The 23,676-nt window shown below is 41.0% G+C and overlaps 1 protein-coding gene across 6 annotated transcripts in view; it reads left to right on the top strand.

The window, feature by feature from the left end:
* The window catches only part of LOC143860596 (Zincin-like metalloproteases family protein), a 77,491-nt gene that overhangs the window by 53,208 nt on the left and 607 nt on the right, over positions 1-23,676 (top strand). For 5 of the 6 annotated variants that reach the window (XM_077371314.1, XM_077371315.1, XM_077371316.1 and 2 more), the window contains 6 exons: positions 357-454; positions 539-584; positions 2,759-2,855; positions 11,144-11,217; positions 11,311-11,415; positions 11,608-11,688. In XM_077371314.1, the coding sequence (XP_077227429.1) occupies positions 357-454; positions 539-584; positions 2,759-2,855; positions 11,144-11,217; positions 11,311-11,415; positions 11,608-11,688 (501 nt within the window). Of the gene's footprint in view, positions 1-356; positions 455-538; positions 585-2,758; positions 2,856-11,136; positions 11,218-11,310; positions 11,416-11,607; positions 11,689-23,676 lie in introns of those variants that run through there. The other variant, XM_077371318.1, reaches the window with a different exon arrangement.

Below are 23,676 nucleotides of genomic sequence, written 5' to 3'. Positions count from 1 at the left end.
ACCGAGATAGTCAATGCATTCTATGTGGATGGGTAGTCTTTTATGGCTTGTCTAACTTGATTCATATAGCTAGTGTAACATTTTATAATGGAGCTTACCATTTCATATACCGTACCATTGGAGTGACACACAAGATGGGGCAATTGACCATGCTGCTTTCTATACATACATGTGACTTCATGCCATTTTATATATCAAGTGACTAGATAGTTTATTCAGAAAGTTTGGGCTTTGATATTCTTTCGAAGAGTTCCTCTCTTTTAAGATAATTTTTGGAGCCTATGTGATTTAAAACCACCTATTATTTCTTACATGGAGGTGACATTGATGATCCTTTATGAATGATTGTTTTTCAGGTCCACCATATCTGTAATCGTGCCTCTTTTGCTAGATTCTCTGGCCTTCGGATTGAAGCTGACTTTGTAGAAATTCCTAGTCGCATGCTAGAAAATTGGTAAGATTAGTCAATATTTATTTCTTATTTTGATTTGAGAAAAGACATACTCATGGTAACCGTTTCTTAAAAATTGTACCATAGGTGTTATGAAACAACCTCCCTAAAAATGATGTCCGGTTTCCATCAGGTGATATTCTCTGACACCTTTTACTTTTCTCTTTGATAGAATAGCAAAACCTTTTGTTTTTCCTTTTAATATTTTGTCTTATTGCCATGAAATGGATATTGGATTATGCTCTTTGCTTTTCATTTTGCTTCATGTTTTACATTGACATTAAAAATGCGTTTTCAAACATTATCATGCCTCTATATTAGAACTTTATGATCCGAGCAAACTAAGATTCATTGAGTACTAAATTAAGCTGTTTTGCCCTCGCCCAACCATTCACATCTGTTGCTCAAGGACAGATACACAGAGACAAACTTAAACCTGAACAACTCAAAATTGAAACCAGAAGTTTGATGAAACATGTGCTTCTGACTAATTTTAAAAATCAACTAAGATCAATTTACACTGAAGAGTCTAGATCCTATGTCTGTAAACATGCTGCATGAACTTCAAAATTGGCCAACAAACCAGTTAATGGCTTCTCAAAGTCATTCAAGTGGATGAGTAGTAGTAAAGAATTCACTTTTTTATCAGCTTTATGTGGTTGGGGATCCTAATTTTAGTGATTAAGGAAAGAAAGGATAATAGAGAGATATTTTAGGAATATTTGTCAGGGATAAGGGGGGAACTTTAAAAGGAAAGGTCAGGGATAGAGGTTGGGAATAGTAAGAGGAGGGAGGAAATCGAAAAGCATAATCTCCATCCATCTTTTGTTTTATTGGGTAAAAAATTGTATGGTTTATATAGCAAGAAAATGCAAACAACAATTTTCAAAATAAATAGGAACCGGAGTGGCTAAAAAGAAGATTAAAATAATTTATTTAATATATAAATATAAATATAAATTCAGCACTAAGAAATTTTTTTTTTTTAGCAGTTTAGTGATATTGTTCATAAAACTTATATCTCAGCACAGTATCTTAACCGGTGTTAGATGGTTTCTGTCCCTTTTTTAGGGTCTTAGTTTCTAATTTGGTACAAGTGACATACATGTAAATAACTATATTTGTGCAAAGGATGTTTACTCATTAGATGTGGACAGCTGGTCTAACATTTTTTAGCTGCACAGTAAGAGCACTCAAGATTCCTTTGTGGAATGGTTAGGAGTTTTCCATTTCCTGTGTTTCTTTTGGGCTATGGGCCATCCGTGATGGGACTCACAGTGAACAGTCTTGATTACATCCACATGCCCCACACGTATCAGATTATGGGCGCTAGCATAGAAAATAAACGGAAAACAAATGCTTCTCACATAGGGTACTTACCCTTGGGTAGAAAACAACTTGGGTAGAAGCAGTGAGGAAAGACTTGAGGGCTAGCAACATAACAAAGAACATGACCTTGGATAGTATAGAATGGAAGAAAATTATCCATGTAGACGAACCCAACTAGTGTCAGGATTAGACTTAGTCAATTTGAGCCGGGCAGATCCTTTCACCTTCTTCATGAAAATTTTCCAAAGGAGTCATTAGCCAACCCCAAGTAGTTTGGGACAAAGGCTTAGTTGAGTTGAGTTGAGTTGAGTTGAGTTGTATAGGGTACTTACCCTTCTGATAATATCTAGACCCCGAAGATTGCTTGTATCCAAAGCAATCATACAAAAGGCAAAGTACTCCTCTGAGTCTAAGATGACATTAGTATTATTGGGAGGGTTGATCTTGTGCAACTAGTTTCTGCTATATTATGCTGCATATCACATATATTAGTCACATGGGCCATCCATTTACCAATATTAGTTCCACCACTCTGGAAGGCATTGTGGATTCTCAGTGGGCTAAATGTTTCCCTAGCCTAGTGGCTCTTAAATGTCTGGTCAATGGCCTGGAAATGGTCATCTGAAAACAAGAGGCCTTCTTGTTTTATTTGTGTTTTCTGGCCACCATTGGAATATTTAAGATCGATTGATTGATGCAACTTTTCAAGTTAGCCCATGGACAATAAGGCCCAATGAATGTACAGTCCAGATCATTGATATGGCTATCCAAGCACTGAATACATTTGAGTTGCACTGTACTATGGTGCAAACAATTTGCATTGGTTCATTCCATATGGTGTCCTTTTACTCTATTGTTCAAAAGCTTGAATTGGATTTGGGATTTATGGAATGCTAACCTTGGATCAAATATCAACATCTTTATGACAAAATCTTGAACTTTATATTTGTTAACTTGAGTAAAATTTATGGCTTGCAGGACATTACAAAACCAATCACGGATGAAATGTGTAGATCACTAAAGAGGAAAAGGGATTCCTTTTCTGGTCTTAAATTGAAGCAAGAAATTCTTCTTTGTAAGTCATCATTGTCATTCTGATTTTGCCAACATAAGATGAAAAGGTTTATCCTTCACTAGTTTTGCATTGATGAATTCAGCATGAATGGCATTTGAACTACAGTTTCGAGCATACCATTTGTTCATGTTTTCTCCTAAGTGCTCACAACGATCCAGATTATTCTAATTTCTGATTTGATCTTTATTTATCAAATGTGGTGCCATGGTGGGGCTAATGGTTACATGAGTATTTTCATCTATGTTTGTGTTGAGAAATTATATGGTGGCCGACCGTGTAGAAACAAGGGCGGAGAGAGAGAAAACTCCCCACCCTTGATTTGTGATCCAACAAAATGTCAAAAAAGGGGGCTTTTGTTGGATCGAAAATCAAGGGTGGTATGGTTTTTGTTAGAAGTGTGTGTGGGTGTGTATTGTAGCCATAAGGGCATATTAGTCTTTTGTATGTTCTCTTTCCTATAAATACATAAGTGAGGGGGAGGATCCCTAACTTACTCTTTCTCTTCTTTCTCTTTCTTTCTCCCTCTTTGGTGGCTTCTAACATGGTATCATAGCCCTAGGGTTTGAGGCCCTAGGGACCACCTTGCAAGCCCCCTTCCTCCTCCCATCTCCTCTCCTCCACTCCCTGCTATAGTAACCCTCTACAGTAACCTGCTACAGTACTACTACAGTACCCGCTACAGTACCGCTACAGTTCCACCACCCTCCACCTCCTCCTCCACCACCACCACCACCACCACCTCCTCCACGCCAACCTCCACCATTTGAAGCACTACATATTCTAAACCTCCACCGTTTGAAGCCCTACATATTCTAAAACCCTAGTCCTCTTCTCCTCTTCTTCCTTTTTCCTTTCTTTTTGTCCCTTTCCTTCATAGACATTTTAGTCCCCATAACTCTTTTCGCGGCTCGGATTCCTTTGTATATTTATGTCTTTCTCTCTTCGAGGCCTTATCATGCCTCCCGCCTCTCTCGGTTGTAGTGGTTGTCATTAGAGCCGCGGTATTCTCTCTTGGCTCATCTAATGGCCCATCTTCCTTTCGGGCTCTGCAGTCGTAGTGCTTGAGCACCTTCTTCTATCTTTCTCTTCATGGATCCTGCATTTATTGCGGATCCCTCTCTTAGCCTGACCTTTTCGGTTCATCCCTCTACATTATCTTCAGCTTCCTCTTTACCTAGCTCTTCTTCATTGGTGGATGGTTCATTCCCACCTCATTATGTGCCCTCTCTCATGGAGGACTATTCGAACGCTGAGTAGTGCCTCGTTAGTGCCTCTACTCATTCTGATTCCTTTGATGTCTCTACTATTGCTGCCTATAGCACTAGTGATCGTGCTACCCTTGGTGGCGGTACCTTTGGCCGTGGTCGTCGCCGTAGTGTACGTGTTGGTGACCGGGATCTTACTGGCGGCCGTGATTCTGGTGGTCGTCCTTGTCCATATTGCTCTCATTGTCGGCAGGAGGGACCTTATCTTGAAACTTGTTATGCTCTTCATCCCAAGCTCCATCCGCTTTCTGAGCCTCGCATTGTTCATTCTGTTCACCATTTGGCTTCTGCTCCTTTAGCTATATTGGCTTCCTCTTCACAGCACAGTACAACTGCCCCTTCTGAGTGCTTCTTTGTCTCTCGCGCTGACTATGATGAGTTCCAGCGCCTTCGATTATCTCGTTGCCCACAGAGTGCCGTCTTTGCCCAGCCAGGTAGTTTTCCTGCCTCTTTTCTTTCTAGCTCCAACTCCTGGATCATTGATTCCGGGGCATCGAACCATTTGAAAGGTACTTCTTCATCTCTTAGTTCCTTTCGGCCCCTATCCTCGCAGTTTATTACTCCTGCTGATGAGAGTACTACTCTTATCTCTGGTATTGGCAGTATTTCTCCACGCCCTGACCTTACCTTATCCTCTGTCTTATGTGTTCTCAAGTCCCCTTTTAGCCTACTTTCAGTTAGTCAGCTTACCAAACATCTTCATTGCTCTGTCTCATTTTATCCATCTTATTGTTTGTTTCAGGCTCTCTCGAGTGGGAAAATGATTGGTTCGGGAAGTGAGGTGGATGGGCTTTATCGTCTCGACTGTTGCCCTTTAGTACTGTTTTGCACAGCTCCATCGATGCCTATCAGTGGCACTATCGCCTTGGTCATCCTTGCCTCGAGCGTCTACAGCGGACCTCCATTGTTCCTACGCCCATTCAGCCGTTTCAGTGCGTGGCCTGTGAGCTTGGCAAACACCGTCGTGTGTCGTTTCCTCCTAGACTTGTTAGTAGAATCTCGCACCCTTTCGAGTTAGTACACTCTAATGTATGGGGTCCCGTGCGGATTACCTCTATTTTTGGATATCATTGTCTTCATTGATGACTTTTCTCACATGACTTGGCTTTATCTGCTTAAAGACCGCTCGGCGGTTTTCTCTGCCTTTCGCACCTTTCATGCTGAGGTTACAAATTAATTTGGTCGTTCAATCAAATGTTTGCGCACTGATAACGCTCGAGGGTACTTTTCACAATCTAATGGCTTCCAAGAATTCCTCTCTACTCGTGGCATCATCCACCAATCTTCATGTGCTCACACCTCCTAACAAAATGGTGTGGCAGAACGTAGGTTGAGATCTTTACTGGATGGGACCCGCACTCTTCTCATTCAAATGCGGGTCCCTAAGACCTATTGGGGTGATACCCTCCTTACAGCCTGCTTCCTTGCTAATAGGCTTCCTTCCTCTGTCCTTGGTGGTTCATCCCCATTCGCCTTGTTACATCTCCAGCATGACCCTTTTCCTCTCACCCCTCGGGTCTTTGGTTGTGTGTGCTTTGTCCACAATCTCGGCCCTGGATTAGATAAATTGGACCCTCGCGCTGAGCGATGTATCTTTCTTTGGTATTCTCGGACCCAGAAAAGTTATTGGTGTTACAGTCCTCGCTTACGTAAGTCATTTGTCTCCGCCGATGTCACCTTTTTTGAGTCCGAGTCTTTATCACTCCTCATGAGGATCGTCCCGCAGTTCTTGATTTGGACATCCCGCTTCCTCGTCTAGCTCTTCCAGACCACATACGTTCTCTTTTCTAGTCTCCTCCTTTGCCGGTCCCTGAGTCTAGCATACCTTCTCCTTCCTCTGCTCCTCCTTTGCTGGTCCCTCTGTCTAGCACTGTTTATGAGCCCATCAGCATCATCCTGCGTCTACCACATACGTTCTCTAGGCTCCTCCTCCAGCTCCTACGAAGACATATCAACGCAAGTGGAAGTTTACAGCCCATCAGCATCATCCTGCGCCATCGACATTTCAGCCGAAGATCACGACTACCTCTTCTCAGGTACCTGCAGATTCTCCCATTGCCTCGCGTACTCGTTCTCATAGTACTTCCCATCCTATTTCCTCAGTTGTTTCCTATGACTATCTGACCCCTATGTTTCGAAGTTTTGTATCTTCTTTGTCTTTTGTTTCTGTGCCACATTCCTTGCCAACAGCTCTTGATCATCGTGGTTGGCGTGCGGCTAAGGACCTTGCGATGGAGGCCCTTCAGGCCTATCATACATGGGATTTGGTTCCCCTTCCACCTGGAGCTCGGCCCGTCGGTTGCCGCTAGGTTTATGCCGTCAAACACTTACCTGACGGGATAGTTGAGCGCCTGAAGGCGCGCCTAGTTGCCAAAGGTTATACTCAAACCTTTGGAGTTGATTACCATGAGACATTTTCCCCGGTTGCCAAAATACCATCTATCAGGGTTCTCCTCTCACTTGCAGTTAACAACGGCTGGCCCCTACATCAGTTAGATGTGAAGAATGCCTTCTTACATGGAGAGCTTATTGAGGAGGTGTATACCTCCTGGGTATGTTGCTCACGGGGAGATATCATCCTCAGTGTGTCGGTTGCGGCGATCTATATATGGCCTGAAGCAGTCCCCTAGAGCTTGGTTTGGCCGGTTTAGCGATGCTATCATGCGCTTTGGCATGAAGCAATTTGCTGTTGATCACTCTGTCTTTAGTTATCAGTCAGGCTGGTTGTGTTCTATTGATAGTGTGTGTTGATGACATTATCATTACAGGCAGTGATTCAGGGGGATACACAAACTGAAGACATTTTTGCAGAAAGAGTTCTCAACCAAAGAACTGGGACGTCTTAGATACTTTCTTGGCATTGAGGTTGCCCATTCTACTAGAGGTATCTCTTGCAGCGGAAATATGTGTTGGATCTTCTTGAGGAGACAGGTTGCCTTGGAGTTAAACCTGCCTCAGTTCCAATGGACCCAAATGTGAAACTTCTTCCAGAAGAAGGGGATTTGTTAGATGATCCTGGCAGATATAGGAGACTATTGGGTAAGCTCATATATCTTACAGTCACTCGTCCAGATATATCATATGTTGTCGGTGTTGTTAGCCAACATATGAGCTTGCCCCGTACTTCCCACATGGCAGCAGTGATTCAGATTCTTCGCTACTTGAAAGGGGCACCAGGGAAAGGCCTCGTATTCAAGCAGCATGGGCATATCAGGTTGGAAGGATTTTCTGATGCAGACTGGGCAGGATCTCATGCAGATAGGAGATCCACCACCGGATATTGTACTTTTGTTGGCGGCAATTTAGTGTCATGGAAGAGTAAGAAACAGGACATTGTTTCCAACTCTAGTGCCGAGGCAGAGTACCGAGCTATGTCCCATACTAGTGGAGAACTCCTTTGGTTACGTTCACTCCTATCTGAGATTGGTTTCTCCCTATCTTCTCTAGCTCAGCTTTATTGCGACAATAAGGCTGCGATTCATATAGCTACCATTCATGTCTTCCATGAGAGAACCAAGCACATAGAGGTTGATTGTCATTTCATTCGCCAGGGAATTCTTAGAGGCGAGATACATGTTTCCTTCACTCGGTCTGTGGACCAACTAGTGGATGTTTTCACTAAATCCCTTAGTAATGCAAAATTAAATGAGGGGAAGTGTTAATAACAAGCTGGAAATGTATAATATATACATTCCAGCTTGAGGGGGAGTGTTAGAAGTGTGTGTGGGTGTGTATTTTAGCCATAAGGGCATAGTAGTCTTTTGTATGTTCTCTTTCCTATAAATACATAAGTGAGGGGGAGGATCCCTAACTCACTCTTTCTCTTCTTCCTCTTTCTTTCTCCCTCTTTGGTGGCTTCTAACACTTTCTCTCTCCGACCTTTACATGTAAAGTTCAGCCACCATATAAAATCTCGTTTGTGTTAAAAGGGTTGAAGGGTTGACTTTATGGGTGTTTTTTGTCTTTTGGTTGGGGGTATTTTTGTAATTGGTCATTAAAGTCATTTGTGCGACTTCTATAGATTGTAATTTTGTGGGTTATTGCCTGTAAAACACACATAAAAAGGAATGCGTCTTCTCCCCTCATCTTCAACTCTTCTCCTCATCTTCTCCTTCTTTTGGGTTTATTTATCTGTTCTTTTCTCTTAAAGCTTGCCGTGCACACTCTTCCTTTCTTGTTAGAGGTTTCTTGAAAGGAGAAAGCTTTAACTCTTGTAGTGGTTGGCGGCTTTCTTGTTCCCCTATTTCTACAGGAGCTAGTGGTTATGTACAACTATTAAGATCTTATATGTATTTCGGTATGGCTTGCCTTGATTGTGAGTGTGGTCTTGCCGTCTCCTATCGTGATTAATACGGTGCTCATATATCAAGATTCAAGCTGTCAATACGAGTTATTTTTTTTTTAAAAGGGTTGAAATCTAAGTTATAAATTCCGTTTCGTTCGCCATTTAGTTTTGGCGACCGGAACATAACGTTTTGTGTTTCATTCCGTGATGACGAGGGAAATTTTTTTTAATAGTTAAAAAATGAAAAAAATCCAAAAAAAATCAGAAATTGTTAGAAAAATATAAGAAACAATTAAATGAAATGAACCGAATATGTAAAAAAAGGCATCTTTATTTCTTAAAAAAATAAAATTTAATACAACTAATACGTAAAAAAATACAAGAAAATACAAAAAAAGAAGATACAGGGCATTCAGTGAATTCAGGACGAAAGAGGGCATTCCGCCCGTTTCGTTCGGAATTCCAGCCGGAATGATCGAAATGGATCCGAATTCCGGCTGGAACGGAAAATGTACCCAAAGTGTTCCGGATTCCGTACCGGAACCGGAATTCTAGTCTATCCCGGTCGGAATGAAACAGAATTGATAACTTAGGTTGCAATCTTTATCTAATCTGGGTATGTGTATTGCAATCTTTACCACTACTGTTCTGCTTATAATCAATCTGTGGCGTCCGGCTGATTTGTTGCAAAGTATACTAAAAACATTTTTCCTTCGTGACGTGCTATTGCTGTTGTTGTGGATTCCAAAGTTGAGATTACAACGACATCAGATTTGATTCATAATAATATCGCAAGCATTAAATTGAATGGTAGTAATTATTTATACCAGGACAAATCAGTTCATGTTTTCCGAACTGTTCGAGGCAAGATCACACATATTTCCATTAGCAAACCCTTGGAAAGTGCCTCCGCATATGATGAATGGATTCGTGATTGGACAATAAGTAAGCTCCAATGTGATTTTTTGCATACAACCAAAGAAATATGGGAGACCCTACGGGGAATGTATTCGTCTGACAAAACTATGGGACAATATTAGTGTATTAGTCTGACAAAAATATGGGACAATATTACTCTTACCTGCGAGGAATGTGGAATGAAGTTAATCTCTGTCAACCTTTCACGTCTGATGTAGAAGTTCAATGTCAACAACGTGAGGAGTTTCTAGTTGCTAAGTTACTATCTGGGCTTGGCCCAAAATTTGAACTGGTGAGAGCATAGATATTGGGATGACAAGATATTCCATCAATTACAGAGTTTTATGCTTTCATGCAACGGGTATCCATTGGCAGTAGTACCGTCATTGATTTTGGTGCATGTTCTTCCTTGATCTCCTCAGGACGTGGTAGTTTCTGAGGCAGATGTGCCCCATGAAGACGTGATCAAGATGGTTTAGGACAAGGTAGAGGACAATCACCAAATGAAATGCACACATTGTGGTATGACAGGTTACCTTGTCGAGACATGCATTGTTTTAAATTTCGGTTTTTGTTTCGATTTCGGTTGCCATGGAAATAGAAACCTTTCAGTTTCATTTGGAAATTTTTGTTGAAATAGGCATATGAAAGTTGAAGGATGCACAGATGCTAATAGGGCCCGTTTAGAGGTCTACTATAGGATACTGTAATTTTGTTGGTGGATATCTTGTCATGCTGCGAAGTTAAGAGTCATGCGGCTCATGCCAGACAGCTGTATAAGCATGCCTTGAATCCAGCCCAGCTTCTGCTGGATAGGCAGACAGGAGCGGTTGCATTATTTTTTGAACCAACTAGGTTCCAAGGTTAAAGATATTGAGATTGATTGTCATTTTGTTCTTGATAAAGTGATCAATAAAGAAGTTTCCACTGCATTTCTTCGATCATAGTATAAGTTAGCTGACTTTTTCACCAAAGCCATGCGCATTTTTTTTATGGAACAAAGCCATGCACATTATTAGATTAGAATTTTATTAGTTCCAAGCTGGGCATGCATTAGAATGTGTTTTCATCTTGAGGGGAGTGTTACAAGTACTTTATTTTCATCTTAGGGCCCATCACTGAATCATTAGAATGTATTAATGTTTAATTGGGATGGTTCACTTCACTGTGAAGCAAATAATGGAATGCTTGCAGCTATATGTGTGTGTGTGTGTGTGTGTGTGTGTGTGTGTGTGTGTGTGTGTGTGTGTGTATATATATATATATATATATATATATATATATATATATATATATATATAAAGGGGATAAAAATCGTGGGGATTAAATCTCAACCCTAACTAATTTTTTATATCTCGTCTTTCCATCGTTCTTTCATCATCTTCTTCATCTTTTAAGCTTATAACACTCATCAACACGTCGTTTCAAAGTCACCAATGGAACACTTCAATTGAGATTAGAAAAAACTATAACTCGTAATGCGTGCCTTCGATGTGTAACCAAAGCATACATTTTGTATGGGAAATGGATTGTTCCAATGGGTATAACTTCGTGGAACCTGGAATTCAGAATGCTGGATGCAGCGTGCCAGAAGTGTGTAGATGATTCCTCCATGAGGGTACAAATTAAATATTGTGTGCCTATTTTTTTGGTGAAGATTGCCCCAAAAAAGGATTGAACTCCAATAACATTTAGGTTTCTCTGCCTGAATATTATTTTTTCAACGATACATGATATATTGATTATGAAGTTACTAGGTTTTTACAATGATATCATGTACGTTTAATGTGGCTCACAAGTACATTTATGTAAGTTATCAGGCCTTTTCGATCAGATTATACATTCCAGTGAAAACGTCGACATGGTAGAGCTACTCAAGCATCTCCATCCCAAGGTAAATGTCGATTGTGGTTTTATCAAAGTTGATTTCACTTTGGTACAATCATTAATATTTTCACGATTGTGGGTCCTTAAAAAAAATTCTCAGGTAATGTTGGGAATTCCATTGTTAGAAGGAACCAATCCAGCTTCATGTTTTCCACGCCTTGCTATTGGTTATGAAGCTGCTTGCTACAGTCACATTTGGAGTGAGGTTTGTGTCACTTAAGCTCTTGTCTATGTAACTTTCTATTTAATCTTTTGTCTATGTAAATTTCTATTTAATCTTTTGTTTATATAAATTTCTATTTAATCTTTTGTGTATGTGAATTTCTATTCACATGTTTCAGACTTTGTTTACAGCACCTGTAACAATAGCAATTGGCTCATCATTCTTGTCTTACAGGTTTTTGCTGCGGATATATTCGTCTCCAAGTTCGAGGACAATATTTTAAACCAGTACGCAGGCATGCAGTTCAAGAAAAAGGTAAGACATGTTTGGAGTGGCAAGTTTCATGTATTTCTTCCTGAGTTGCAACGTCAATAAGGGAAAAGATAATTCCTGCAAAACATAGAGCAGAAAATAGAAGAAGTCTATTGATGAACACAACCTTGATCTTTTCGTACAAGCTAATAATAAAGAAACTCTAAAATAAATAACCGCAAGGTCAAAATAAAATAACATGCCTCTTTTCAAATTTTCATTCAATACAATGTGCGCACTCTCTCTCTCTCTCTCTGTCTCTCTCTCTTCTTCTTCTTCTTCTTCCTTCTCTTATCTCAAGAGACCTTCGAAGTTCTCTCATTATCCAACCCTAGATAGAACTTTTTGATTCGCATGGAATCGTCTTGTAAAATTTTCTCATTTCTGTAACTTTTCAACATTGTCATTCTTCAAATTTGACAGCAGAACCTCTATAATTAATGGAAACAGAGCATTTTTGTTATTGTGTGTTTTAACATCATTTCAAAACGTTGAGAAATCCGTAACTCACAGATCTCAGTCTTGATAAAAGCTCCAAAAAGAAACATGTTTTGAACTCTGCATCCTTTTAGCATCTTAGAATAGTCAGAACTTGGACTCTACAGCATTAAATAATCCAACCAAAAAGGGGCTATCTCGCAAGTGTAAATGATCTTGTGCTGGGAAATAATTTTAACATGCTACAAAAAATAGTCTCTCCGATGAATTAAGGTTTGCTGCTAAAATACCAAATTGAAACACCTCATAAAATTAGCAGGAAGAACAACGTTAATTATTCCAAACATGGTATTAATTGAAAAAAGAACAAAAGAAGAAAACACTAAAATTTTCAATTTGGATGATCGTAGATTCGAACAATTCAAGAAAAAGAAATGAATTTGTGATCAAAAGGTCTCGGTTTCAGTATTTGTCATGTTGGTTTCTTGAGCGTTGGAGCTCAGGAATGATAAGAAATTCACAAAGAATGCCCACGTCTGGATCTGATACCATAATAGCCTGCCTCTGTTGCTATCTGTAGAGGGTTACATGTGTTCTCATATCCATCTACACTAGTATAGAAAGGGAGAGATAGAGATAGAAAGGATGAGAAACAAAGAGGTCAATGCTTATTATTTGAGTGCAGCAATGTGTAATGGGGTGAAAATTTGGCTCACCAAATCTCCTTTTATAGCCTAATGGAGGCTCAAAACAGCCCTTGAGAGTAGAGAACCTTCCAGAAGGCTAGAATTGTGTAGAAGTATCTTGGAGAGACTTGGAAGCATGTAGATTTTTTTATTGAGTAATTTGTGGTCTCTCTTGGTAGAGACATGTATAGAGGATTCTAGAGAACTTAGAAGTTTCTAGGAAGAGTTCTAGACCATTGGATGTTTCCCAAGTGTCAAGATCCAGACCGTTTGTACGAGAAAGGGGTAGCCTATAAATAAGTGAGGCCTCCCCCATTTGTGAAGCACGTCCAAACCTCTGAACCTCTGAACTTGTAAGGATTCTTGAGTGCACATCTTCTCATCCATTTGTGTACTTCGTTGTTAGTGTTTTAGTGTCCTAAACTAATACTTGCCTTATGTATTTGTGCTTTTTCTAGCATTTCCTTAAGTTCAATAGTAAAATTCTATCATTTGCATATACATATTTTTTTGTGTGAAAGTTCTTCTCATTATCTCTAGCTCTTTCCCACCAACGTTCTCCACTAGGCATTTAGACGAACCCACTAGGTTAACCCAACGTAAAGAAGTCAGTAGGTGTTTACTAATAGCGAAAGGTGAACATCTCTCCTCTTGCGGTATTCTCCCTTTTATCGATTAGAGTCAAGGGAGAAATCCACTTTACTAAGAAGAATTCTAAGGAACGTCCTGATTAAAAAAAAGGATCATTTTCTCCTTATTTGATCCGATCCAGAAAGACACTTGGGGATTGTTGAATTACAGGCAAGAAATTTAAAAAGCAACGAGTGATTTTGCAGGATTTCCACTGGAGTTTCCAACTGTAATTGAAACACGTCTCCTTGGCAACCGAAACCAAAATTAAAATTTTTTCTTTAATATGCATATATTTCATCAAACCAAATATTGAAATGAAGAACCGTGATGCGACATAGTAGTTCTCAAACAATGATTTTCCTCGCAAATAAAGAGAATTTCAAACCTACCAGTGTTGACTTTGGAGTTCTTGGTGATTACAAGTTTACAACTTAGATTGATGTTTTTGGCAATGTATGTGCCCAGCATTGCTGAACTTCGGGGGAGTATGTGGATTGACTTGAACATCGCTCATCGTAGGTGGTAGGATCTATAGTGCATTGGGGGCAACTTCAACTTCAATGTCTCTAGATTCTTGGGTTGGATGGGCAGACAACAGATTTCCCCGAATTAGGTGGATTTTTTTAATTTTGTGGGGAGACGCCTTAGTTGATCTATCGCCGGTTGGTACCCTATTCACTTGGTCGAGCAATCACGACTCTCCTGTGAGTCGGCTGGAAAGATTCTTATTATGCGTTTGTTTAGAGTGCTTTGTTTCCTGATTGTATTTAGTTGGCTCTCCCCAAGTGAATTGGGATCACTTTCCAATTTTATTGGATCCAATGATGGGATCATTGGACCTTGTCATCACTTCGCTCTGAGCTGGCTTGGCTACAAGAGCATGGGATGATTGATAGTTTATGTGGTGTTACTATTATTAACTGCCCTGGTTATATGTATTTTTCTCAAAAGCTTAGGTATGTTGTGTCTAAGTTAGCGCAGTGGACTAAGCAAGATTTGGGGTTGACTTTGCACAAGAAGTCTGATCACTTGGATAGGATCAACATTGTGGATGGGAAGGAATTGTTGCGCTTGGTGGAGGCTAGTGGGAGGAACAAGAGGGTGCAACCCATGGCGGATTATCATTAGATCATCTTTTAGGAATAAGTGGATGGCGCCGGAGGTCTACACTCTGGATCTAAGTGGCTTAAGGTGAGAAAAACAAGGTTTAGCTTTGTAGGATTAGCAGTGCCAGGAGAAAAACAAATAACATTCAGTCATTGGTGATTAGGATCAAGGTATGATATCTTGGTGAGCAACATTAGGTTTTTTTTCTAAATGATGGTAATCAACATTAGTTCTTCCTGGGCATGTCAAGAGATCAGTCAGCAGCAATTTTGCCCATTTAGGGGTGGGCCTTTCTTCCATGATTCTTTTTCCTTTTGATTTAGTGTTTGTCCTTTTGCTTTATTGTTTTGTCCAGCACAGTCTCTCTCCTTTGTGAAGATTAGATTAGTCCGGTGAGAGGGGCTCGTCGTCCGACTCCGAAGCTAAGTAGAACATGGGGCTTGGACTTCTACTGCGACGGTTTGGGCTAATCTTGTGGGGAGCTGGTGGGGATTGATAGGTGGATAGTAAAGCCTCTGCGTTGTGTGTTTCTGGTGAGGATCGTCTTCTCTGGCGAGTCCCAGTCGTCCTGGGGAGGGGTCTCCCTATTGTTCTTGCAATTTCCTCCCCTATTTCTGTTGTCTCTGTTTCTCCGTTTGCTTCTTCTGCTTCATCTTCTTCTTCCTCTTCTTCTATTTCTGTGGTAGAAGTCTCTGGTTCTGTGTCAGAATCCTCCACGGTATACACTTCTGGTTCATCATATTCACTATCTGTCTCGGATTCGGTTTCCATTTCGTTATCTTCATCTGTTTCCGACTCATATCTGGTGGTGAGAGGTGAGAAGTTCTGTCTGCACATTTTTTTTTTTGAATGGTAGTATGATATATTAAAGAAGACTGAGGGAGTCCCCCTTACAGAAGTAGAAGAGAAACAAAACCAAATACAACAACTAAGAGATGAAATTAAGGAGGGAGGAAATCATAAAGAGTGAGAACTTGATTTGACACTCCATCTTTTGCTAACTTATCAGCCACCTCATTAGCCGATCTTCTCACCTGCTGAAAAGATACTGACATTTCTTTGACGAGGTCCTTAAGTTCTGTCTGCACATTGTGAGACTATCAGATTGGAAATTGCTGGAGGTAGGTGTAATAAAGATCACCAACGCCTACAATCTGTTTTGGCTTGCAGCTTCTATTGATGGAGGAATTTGTGAAGAACATGAACTCAAATGGGCATGAGAGGATTATGAATCGGAATGCTTTTCAGCCCCGAATCTGGAATAACAACAGGGATTCTCTGGCTAAAGCGTATCATTCAGGGAGGAAAAGATTACAAGAGGTTTGGAAAGTAAAACGTAGTAGACGAGATGAGAGATTGTTCAGGGTGGCCACAAGAAGGAAAGAAAGTAATTTAGGGGATTGGAAATGCTCTAAGTGCAAGTTTATCAACTTTAGAAGAAGGGTGGAATGTTACAGGTGTGGGAAAGTTTGGTCGGGTTTTGACATGAATGTTCCCTCCAATTTCTTCAAAAACCCCTTAGTTATCTCATCCAAGGAGAAGTTGAACGAACCTTTGCCTAAGGTAGCTGTAATTGGGGAAGTGGAAAAAGAAACAGGGGTATTCACTGATGGAGCTCGTAATGAGGAGGGGTTAGAAGGCTATGATGCTGAGCCAGGACTTAATGAGGGCACAATTTTTTGTCAGGAAGAAATCTGGGCGGACTCCATAGCATTAGTTCCTCAGTTCAGTATTAAAAACACTCTATGGGGGAAAACTAAAGGTGGAATAACTTTTGATGCAGAGGTGTTGCAAAGGTGGTTGGAAAAGATGTCAGGAAATACAGGAAGTTTAAAGGTTACGCAGGTGGCTCCTCAAGAGTTTGCTATTGCCTCTTCACAGATCCTCTTGCTGGACTCGTATAAGGTTCAATGGGCTAGTGCTGAAGCTAGTCCATTCGAAATGGTATCTGAGTGGAAGGATAGATTTTCAGGGAATTTCTTATCTTCTTGGTGGCGATTAAAGGTCTGCCTCCTCATGCTTGGTCTGTGGTTAATTTCAGAAAAATAGGCTGCAGAATCGGAAGAGTGCTAGCGACAGATGGGTCTTGCGAAAAGGGTAATGGGTATGAGTCGGCTATGATCTTATTAATGGCGTCCAATTCTGCTCCCGATGTAATGAAACTTCCGGTGTGTATAGATGAAACAGTATTCTGGGTGGTGGTATCACGATGTTTTTCTCGGCCTTGGCTTTCTGAAGTTAGAGAATCGGAGGAGACGGCGAAACTTTTTTGTCAACCTTGGTCTGGTTCGATCGAGTTTAATGGCGGAGTCCTGCCGGAGAAGAGGGGTGCGCAGTATAGCAATCAAGGGGGAGAAAATTTTTCGTACGCCTCTTCTTCTTCTGGCCTACCCTGCGACGTGTCCTATTCACGTGGTAGTAGCATGAGCTATAAGGGGGTAGCCTACGACGATTTGAACGATGGGATGATTACCATGCAGAGGGACAACGTGGCGCGTTCTCATTTGTCTCCAGTACGGCGGTCGTCAGTAGTAGGTTTCTCGACGTTGATGGAGTCTCATACCCCTCTGATAAGTTTAGTGGGTTCTTAACCGTCAGATGATCAGTATTTGCAGATGGGCCCTTTGTTGCAGTTTGTTTCTTCTCCTATCCCTCGAATCTGTGGATCTAGCCTTTCAATCGAATCCTCTCCATTGGTTTATATGGAATTATCTCGTTCGTCGAACCTTTTTAATCTGAGCTGTTTGGAGGCCCATACCCCACGTGATCTGGTGGACTTTTTGGACAATTCAGCTATTGGGCTTCCTATATCTTATCCAAGTGGGGTTAGTTGTGCCGTAGATTCCCAAATCAGGTTGAAAGCCTATGGGAATTCTTCTTCTTCTCTTTCGGTATGTTTGTCTTTGCGAGCTAAGTGTTATCTGCTCCTTCAAACACCAAGTCTGGGGGACCAAGGGGCAGAAGGGTTTTTGGGCGAATCTAATCTCATCACTAATCTGATGGACGAGTTTGCAGAAGCTTCTCTGGAAGTACGTAACAGTGAGGAGGGTCTTTTGGGAGATTTTATTTTGACAGGGGAGAGTCAAGGTCAGTTTCTTTTGCAAAGTGAGGAAGTGAATGATGTTCTCCCTTCATCCAATGTATCTTTAGACAGATTTGCGCAGAGGTATAGGTGGGAGGATATCAGTGGGAAGGATAGTAGGGGCAACGACTACTCATCTTGGTCCGATAAAAGGTGCAATAATCTGGCTATGGTTATTGCTCAGGAGGAAAATCCTAAACCCATTTCCTGGGTTGATCCTAAATCTGAGATTTTGGAGGTGTTTGTAAACCACATCATTTCTACTAGCAAGAGCTTTGGACTTGTCTTATTCAGGACCAGAGGATCAGTTAATAAATATGTTCAGGGTTGCGGAGGGAAGAGAATTAGATCATCAGAGAATATTTTCCGACCCTTCCAGTTTGGAGGGGATCAAGAAGATGCTGTGGGAATTAGCCAAACTTAAATCCGATGTTAATTATGATGGGTCTAATGGTAGAAACTCCAAATCTTCAAATATGAAGAGTAGTAAAAGAGGAAGTTCCAGGGGTCATCTAGCTCTCAAATCGGTTTGCCCATGAAGATAATTTCTTGGAATGTGAATGGGTTGGGGTCTTTGAAAAAAAGGCTCAAGTTAAAGAAGTTGTAAAACATAATAAACCTGAGGTAGTTTGTATTCAAGAAACAAAGATGGGAGTGGTGAATAGGTCTTTAGTTAAGAGCTTAGGAGCGAATGAGAATTGGGAATTCCTATCCTTGGATGCCATTGGAGCCGCAGGGGGCATTCTAGTTATGTGGGATCAATCATGGTGGGAAGTGCAAGACTCATTGATAGGCAGGTTTTCAGTTTCGATCGTCTTGAGGAAGGTGGGGGAACCTATCTTGGTAACCTTCACAGGTATATATGGTCCAACAGTGAGGAATGAAAAGGTTTATTTATGGGAAGAACTAGTAGTGGTCAGAAATAAGTGGGGACATCCGTGGTGCTTGGGGGAGGGGGGGGGGGGGGGATTTTAACGAAATCAGAAATCAAATGGGTTGAAGAGAGGCTGGGTTGTAGAAGATCCAATCAGTATATGGGTGAATTTTCTAATTTTATTGCTAGTCATGAATTGATTGATATTCCTTTGTCGGGGGCTAAATTTACTTGGTCTAGAAACACCAGGAAGAGTCGGATTGATCGGTTTTTGTTTTGCTCAGAGTGGTTATCCATCTTTCCGGACTCATATCAAAAGGCTCTTATTCATTCAGTCTCGGATCATTGCCCGCTATTGCTTGATCCAAGACTGGATTCTTGGGGTCCCTCTCTGTTTAGGTTTGACTTGGCGTGGCTTGAAATTCCAAAGATGGAGGAGTTGATGGGGGGTTGGTGGGTATCGCATAAGGTTGAAGGGGCGGCGGATTTTGTCATAGGGGAAAAGCTCAGAGCTGTAAAGAAGAAAATCAAAGAATGGAACTCTAATAGAATTGGGGTAAGTTCTAAAAGAAAGTTGTGGTTACTTGATAGAATTCGAGCTATCTCTTTGGCGGATGAGGAGGGGATTGCTTTAGAGGAAGAGCTGAATGTGTTGGGTCGATACAAGGCAGAACATAGATGTCTTTTATTGTAGGATGAAATATCGTGGAGGCAGAAATCAAGAGCTTTGTGGTTGAAGGAGGGGGACAAAAATACTGCTTACTTTCATAGCATAGCTAGTGCGAGAAGGCGAAACAATCGTATAGCGGCTCTAGAGGTCGACGGTGCATTACCATACAATAGGGACATTATCACCAAGGAAATTCTGGATTTCTATAGGACTTTATATTCTTCGGAAGACATAGTGCGGCCGGTACTAGATGATGTGCATTTTAAGGTGCTAGATGACAACAGTAGGGTGGCGTTGGAAAGGCCTTTCTCGGAAGAGGAGGTGGAGAAAGGGGTTTTTTCGATGGACCGCGATAAAGCTCCGGGACCGGATGGTTTTTGTCTGGCATTCTTTCAATCTTGCTGGGAGTTTGTGAAAGGGGACCTCCTTAATTTTTTCAGGGATTTTTTTGAAGGTATGGTGTTGGATAGAGGCACTGGTGTGTCATTCATAGCCCTGTTGCCAAAAATTAAAGGCGCGGTGAAGGTCTCGGATTTTAGACTTATCAGTCTAGTTGGTTGCCTTTATAAAGTCCTGTCAAAGATATTGGCAGACAGGATACAAGTGGTTCTTCCTCTTATTATTTAGTTAAATCAGTGTGCTTTTGTGAGCCAGCGGCAGATTTTGGATTGCTCTTTGGTGGCCAATGAAACGGTGGATTGGATGGTAAAGACGGGTACTGCAGAAGTTGTGTGCAAACTTGACATGGAAAAAGCGTATGATAGAGTGGAATGGCAGTGTTTGGATAATTTCCTTGGGAAAATGGGGTTTGGGATCAGGTGGCGGGCGTGGATAAAAAGCTGCTTATCGTCGGCTTGGTTTTCCATTCTTATAAATGGTTCTCCAAAAGAATTTTTTAGATCGTCACGAGGTTTGCGGCAAGGGGATCCGTTATCTCCTTTCCTGTTTGTTATTGTTGCTGAAGCTTTGAGTCTTTTAATGGAGAAAGGCAAATCTGTGGGGTTAGTTAAGGGGATACAGTGTGGCCAGAATGGAGTTGAGGTGTCGCATCTGCAATTTGCGGATGATACTCTTCTATTTAGTATCCCCCAGATATCGCAAATTTTGAATCTTAAAGCGGTGCTGAGATGCTATGAAATAGTTACTGGTCAAAGGTCGAATTTTTCAAAGTCTCGGTTATATGCAGTGAATGTGGGAGAGGATGAAGCCAAGAATCTGGCAAATCTTATGGGGTGCCTTTTGGATAGTTTTCCTTCTTATCTTGGGCTCCCTTTGGGAGGGGGAAGACCAAAAATAGGTTCTTGGGCTCCCATTGTGGAAAGAATTGAAATGCGACTAGATACCTGGAAAAGGAATTTGGTATCAAAAGGGGGCAGATTGACATTGATTAAGGCTGTGTTGTCTAATATTCCTATTTACCAATTATCTTTATTCATGTGCCCTATTAGCATTGCAAAGCGTATCGAATTGATCCAGAGGAGGTTTTTATGGGGAGGCTCGAAGGAAAAGATGAGTCTATCTTTGGTCTCCTAGGAAGATGTATGTAAGTCTGTGAAAGGCGGGGGTCTGGGGATCAGAAAGATAAAACAGGTAAATGTTGCTCTCTTGGGGAAATGGTTGTGGAGGTTTGGCGAGGAACAGTCACAGTTGTGGGCGAAACTTATTTGTGGCAAATATGGTGCAGATGTGGGAAATTGGAGATTTCTAAATCGTTTCAATAAAACGGGGGTGACTTTGTGGAGGGATATTTTGCGATTGAGTTTAAGTTTCAATCGCGGAGTAAGATATAGAGTTCATTCGGGTGATAGAATTTCTTTTTGGAATATGGTATGGTGTTGCGTCATTCCTTTAAAAGATTTATTCCCTCATCTATATGTAGTGGCCGCAGACAAGCAAGCTTTAGTTAAAGCTTGTTTCGAGTTTCGAGACAATAAAGTGATATGGAAGCCGTTATTCCGCAGAAACTTCTTTGACAGGGAATTACTCTTGATGGTCTCATTACTTCAGGTCTTGGAAGGTAATTACATTAGTTGTTCAGGGGTGGATAAAAGGTTATGGGTTTGGGATTCTTCGGGTTTTTTTTCGGTAAAATCCTTCTTCAAGGGCCTGAATCCGTTTGTGGAAAATCTTTCTGTTGCAAAATTGTGGAAGATTAAGGTTCCCCCAAGAATTTGCTTCTTTGGTTGGACGGCGATTCAAGGTCGTATACAAACGGTGGACTTTTTGAGGGCTAGGAATATGTTTATAGTCGATCATTGCGTTTTGTGTATAGAAGCGAGGGAGTCGGTGGATCATTTATTTATTCGTTGCAAAGTAGCTTGAGAGGTTTGGGGAGGGTTCCTGTCGAGGTTCGGTATTGCGTGGGTGTTCCCTTCTAATGTGAAGGATATTTTTGAAGGGTGGTCTTTTATTCCATGGAGGAAAAAAGGGAAAGTTCTGTGGTCGATTTCTTTATTGGCCACGATGTGTGTTCTATGGTCGGAAAGAAATAATAGGATTTTCGTTGGGTGTGCAAATTCTTCTTTATCTATATATCAAGGTAGTTGCGTTATCGATTTCCTGGGTGAAGGCGTTGCCAATTTTCAAAATTGTCTCGGCTTTCGACTTGTGGGCGGGGTGGAAAGTGGTTTGCAACAGTCAAGTCCCCGATCATGTAATTTCATAGAAATGGGTCAATCCACCTGTTGGCTTTTCCAAGTTGAACTTTGATGGATCAAGCTTGGGCAACCCCGGTCTAGCCGGGATCGGAGGTGTCTTGAGGAGTTCCGATGGGGAAGTTTTGCAGGCGTATTCCGGGCCTATCGGCGTAGCAGATTCGAACGAAGCTGAAGTTAGAGCCGCATATCAAGGCATTTTGCTTGCAGGGAGTGAGAGGGTGGCGAGCACGTTCGTGGAAGGGGACTCGTTAATGTCATTAGGTGGCTTAAGGGTCCGGTGGTCCCTCCTTGGCTATTTCTTCGTTTTTTCGATGAAATAAAGGATATAACAGTTGGGCGCTCTATGTCGTGCCAAAATGTAAGGAGATCAGCTAATGAAGTCGCTGACAAGTTGGCTAAAGCGGGTGCTGTTAAGCAGTCTCTGAAGCTTTTCGACTTTCTCCCCCCTTAATTTCTTCTTGTGTTGTGTTTTTTTCTTTTTCCTTTTCTCTTTTGTGTAGTTCTGTTTTAGCGGGGTGTGCGGGTAAACTAGACTTCGATACCTTCAAAATGTAACAAATTTCAATAAATTCCTAGTTGAATTGAGTGAGTTATGGTCATTCAATCGGAGGTAGGTCTGTAAACTGCTAGACCAAAGTGCGAGTCGAACTATTTCCATAATAACTCTCAAAATACTTAGAGTTTTTCATCTCCGTTTCTTTCGTTTTAAACTACGCTTCGACACCTTCGAAATTGAACAAATTTCAACGAATTCCGAGTTGAATTGAGTGAGGGGGGACTTTTTCGGTCTCTCCCTTTTTAATATATTCAGTTACCATTAAAAAAAAAAAAAATTGTAGATGAGATTGCTCAATATTATGGGTCCTTCTATTAAGTGTAGAGCGACCCTTTACGTGTGCCTATTGGGAGCGAGTTTGGGTTATTGAGACGGAGACGTGAGAAGCTGGAGGTGTAACTCAGTGATGAGCATGTCGAGAAGGCTTTCTTTTCGATGAAAGTAGATCACGCCCCCCTCTGAAAGTTTTTATGTGGCATTTTTTCCAGAGCGATGCGTGATCAGCCTTTAAAAATGCCTTTTGTACGTTTTTTTTAATCTATGAATTAATTATTCCACAAGCCTTCCCTAGAACTTTTCCCATGGAGCCTTGGTTTCTAGAACAGATGATATGCCAATAAAGTAGAATGTATATACAAAAATAAGGGTCACATATTACATTTGCAGACAATTACAATGATGGCACCTCATGCTGATAAAATATGCCCCTACAGGAAACGCCAAAGTTTCCTACTCCAACGGCCTTCTTATTTCCTTCACAATGAGATGGTCACAAAATCTTTTACGCGATCTTTGCAGTTTTTTTTTTTTTCTATTCTTTGGTTGACTTTGTTTCAAATCTAATTTCCTATACCATGTTAGATATTTGGTTCCTTTGTCTTTTTAAAGTGTCTTTCAGCCTGCATTACTGAAAATGCCGTGCTGGTTAGACAGCTCCTAAGTTAGTCATCCATTTTATCAGAGTATTAGAAGCTTTGGATGAAATGCTTATTTACCTGCTTTTTGGAATTAATTTCCATATATCTGCAGTTTCTAATTACAGTTTTTTTGAGAATGGTTTGGTTGTAATGCGCAGCAAACTTCCAGAATTTATCTTTGTTTTTAACATGTAATATTGCTAATTCATCGCAGTTGAAATCACTACTCTATTCTTAGGGGCCGTTTGGATACGCTGATTTTAGAATCCAGGTTTTTAGTTTGAAAACAGTGTAAAAGAGGGTCATGATCTGGCTGCTGGTATGCTGTCCTGGCAGCGTTTCTTGGATTTTAAGTAAGAAAACCAGGTTTA

Source organism: Tasmannia lanceolata, unplaced genomic scaffold, assembly GCF_043159265.1.
Source record: "Tasmannia lanceolata isolate RefF3 unplaced genomic scaffold, GAP_Taslan_0.1 ptg000037l, whole genome shotgun sequence".
Lineage (NCBI taxonomy): Eukaryota > Viridiplantae > Streptophyta > Magnoliopsida > Canellales > Winteraceae > Tasmannia > Tasmannia lanceolata.
The sequence above is the reverse complement of the archived record's forward strand: the minus strand, read 5'-3'. Positions and strand labels throughout refer to the sequence as shown.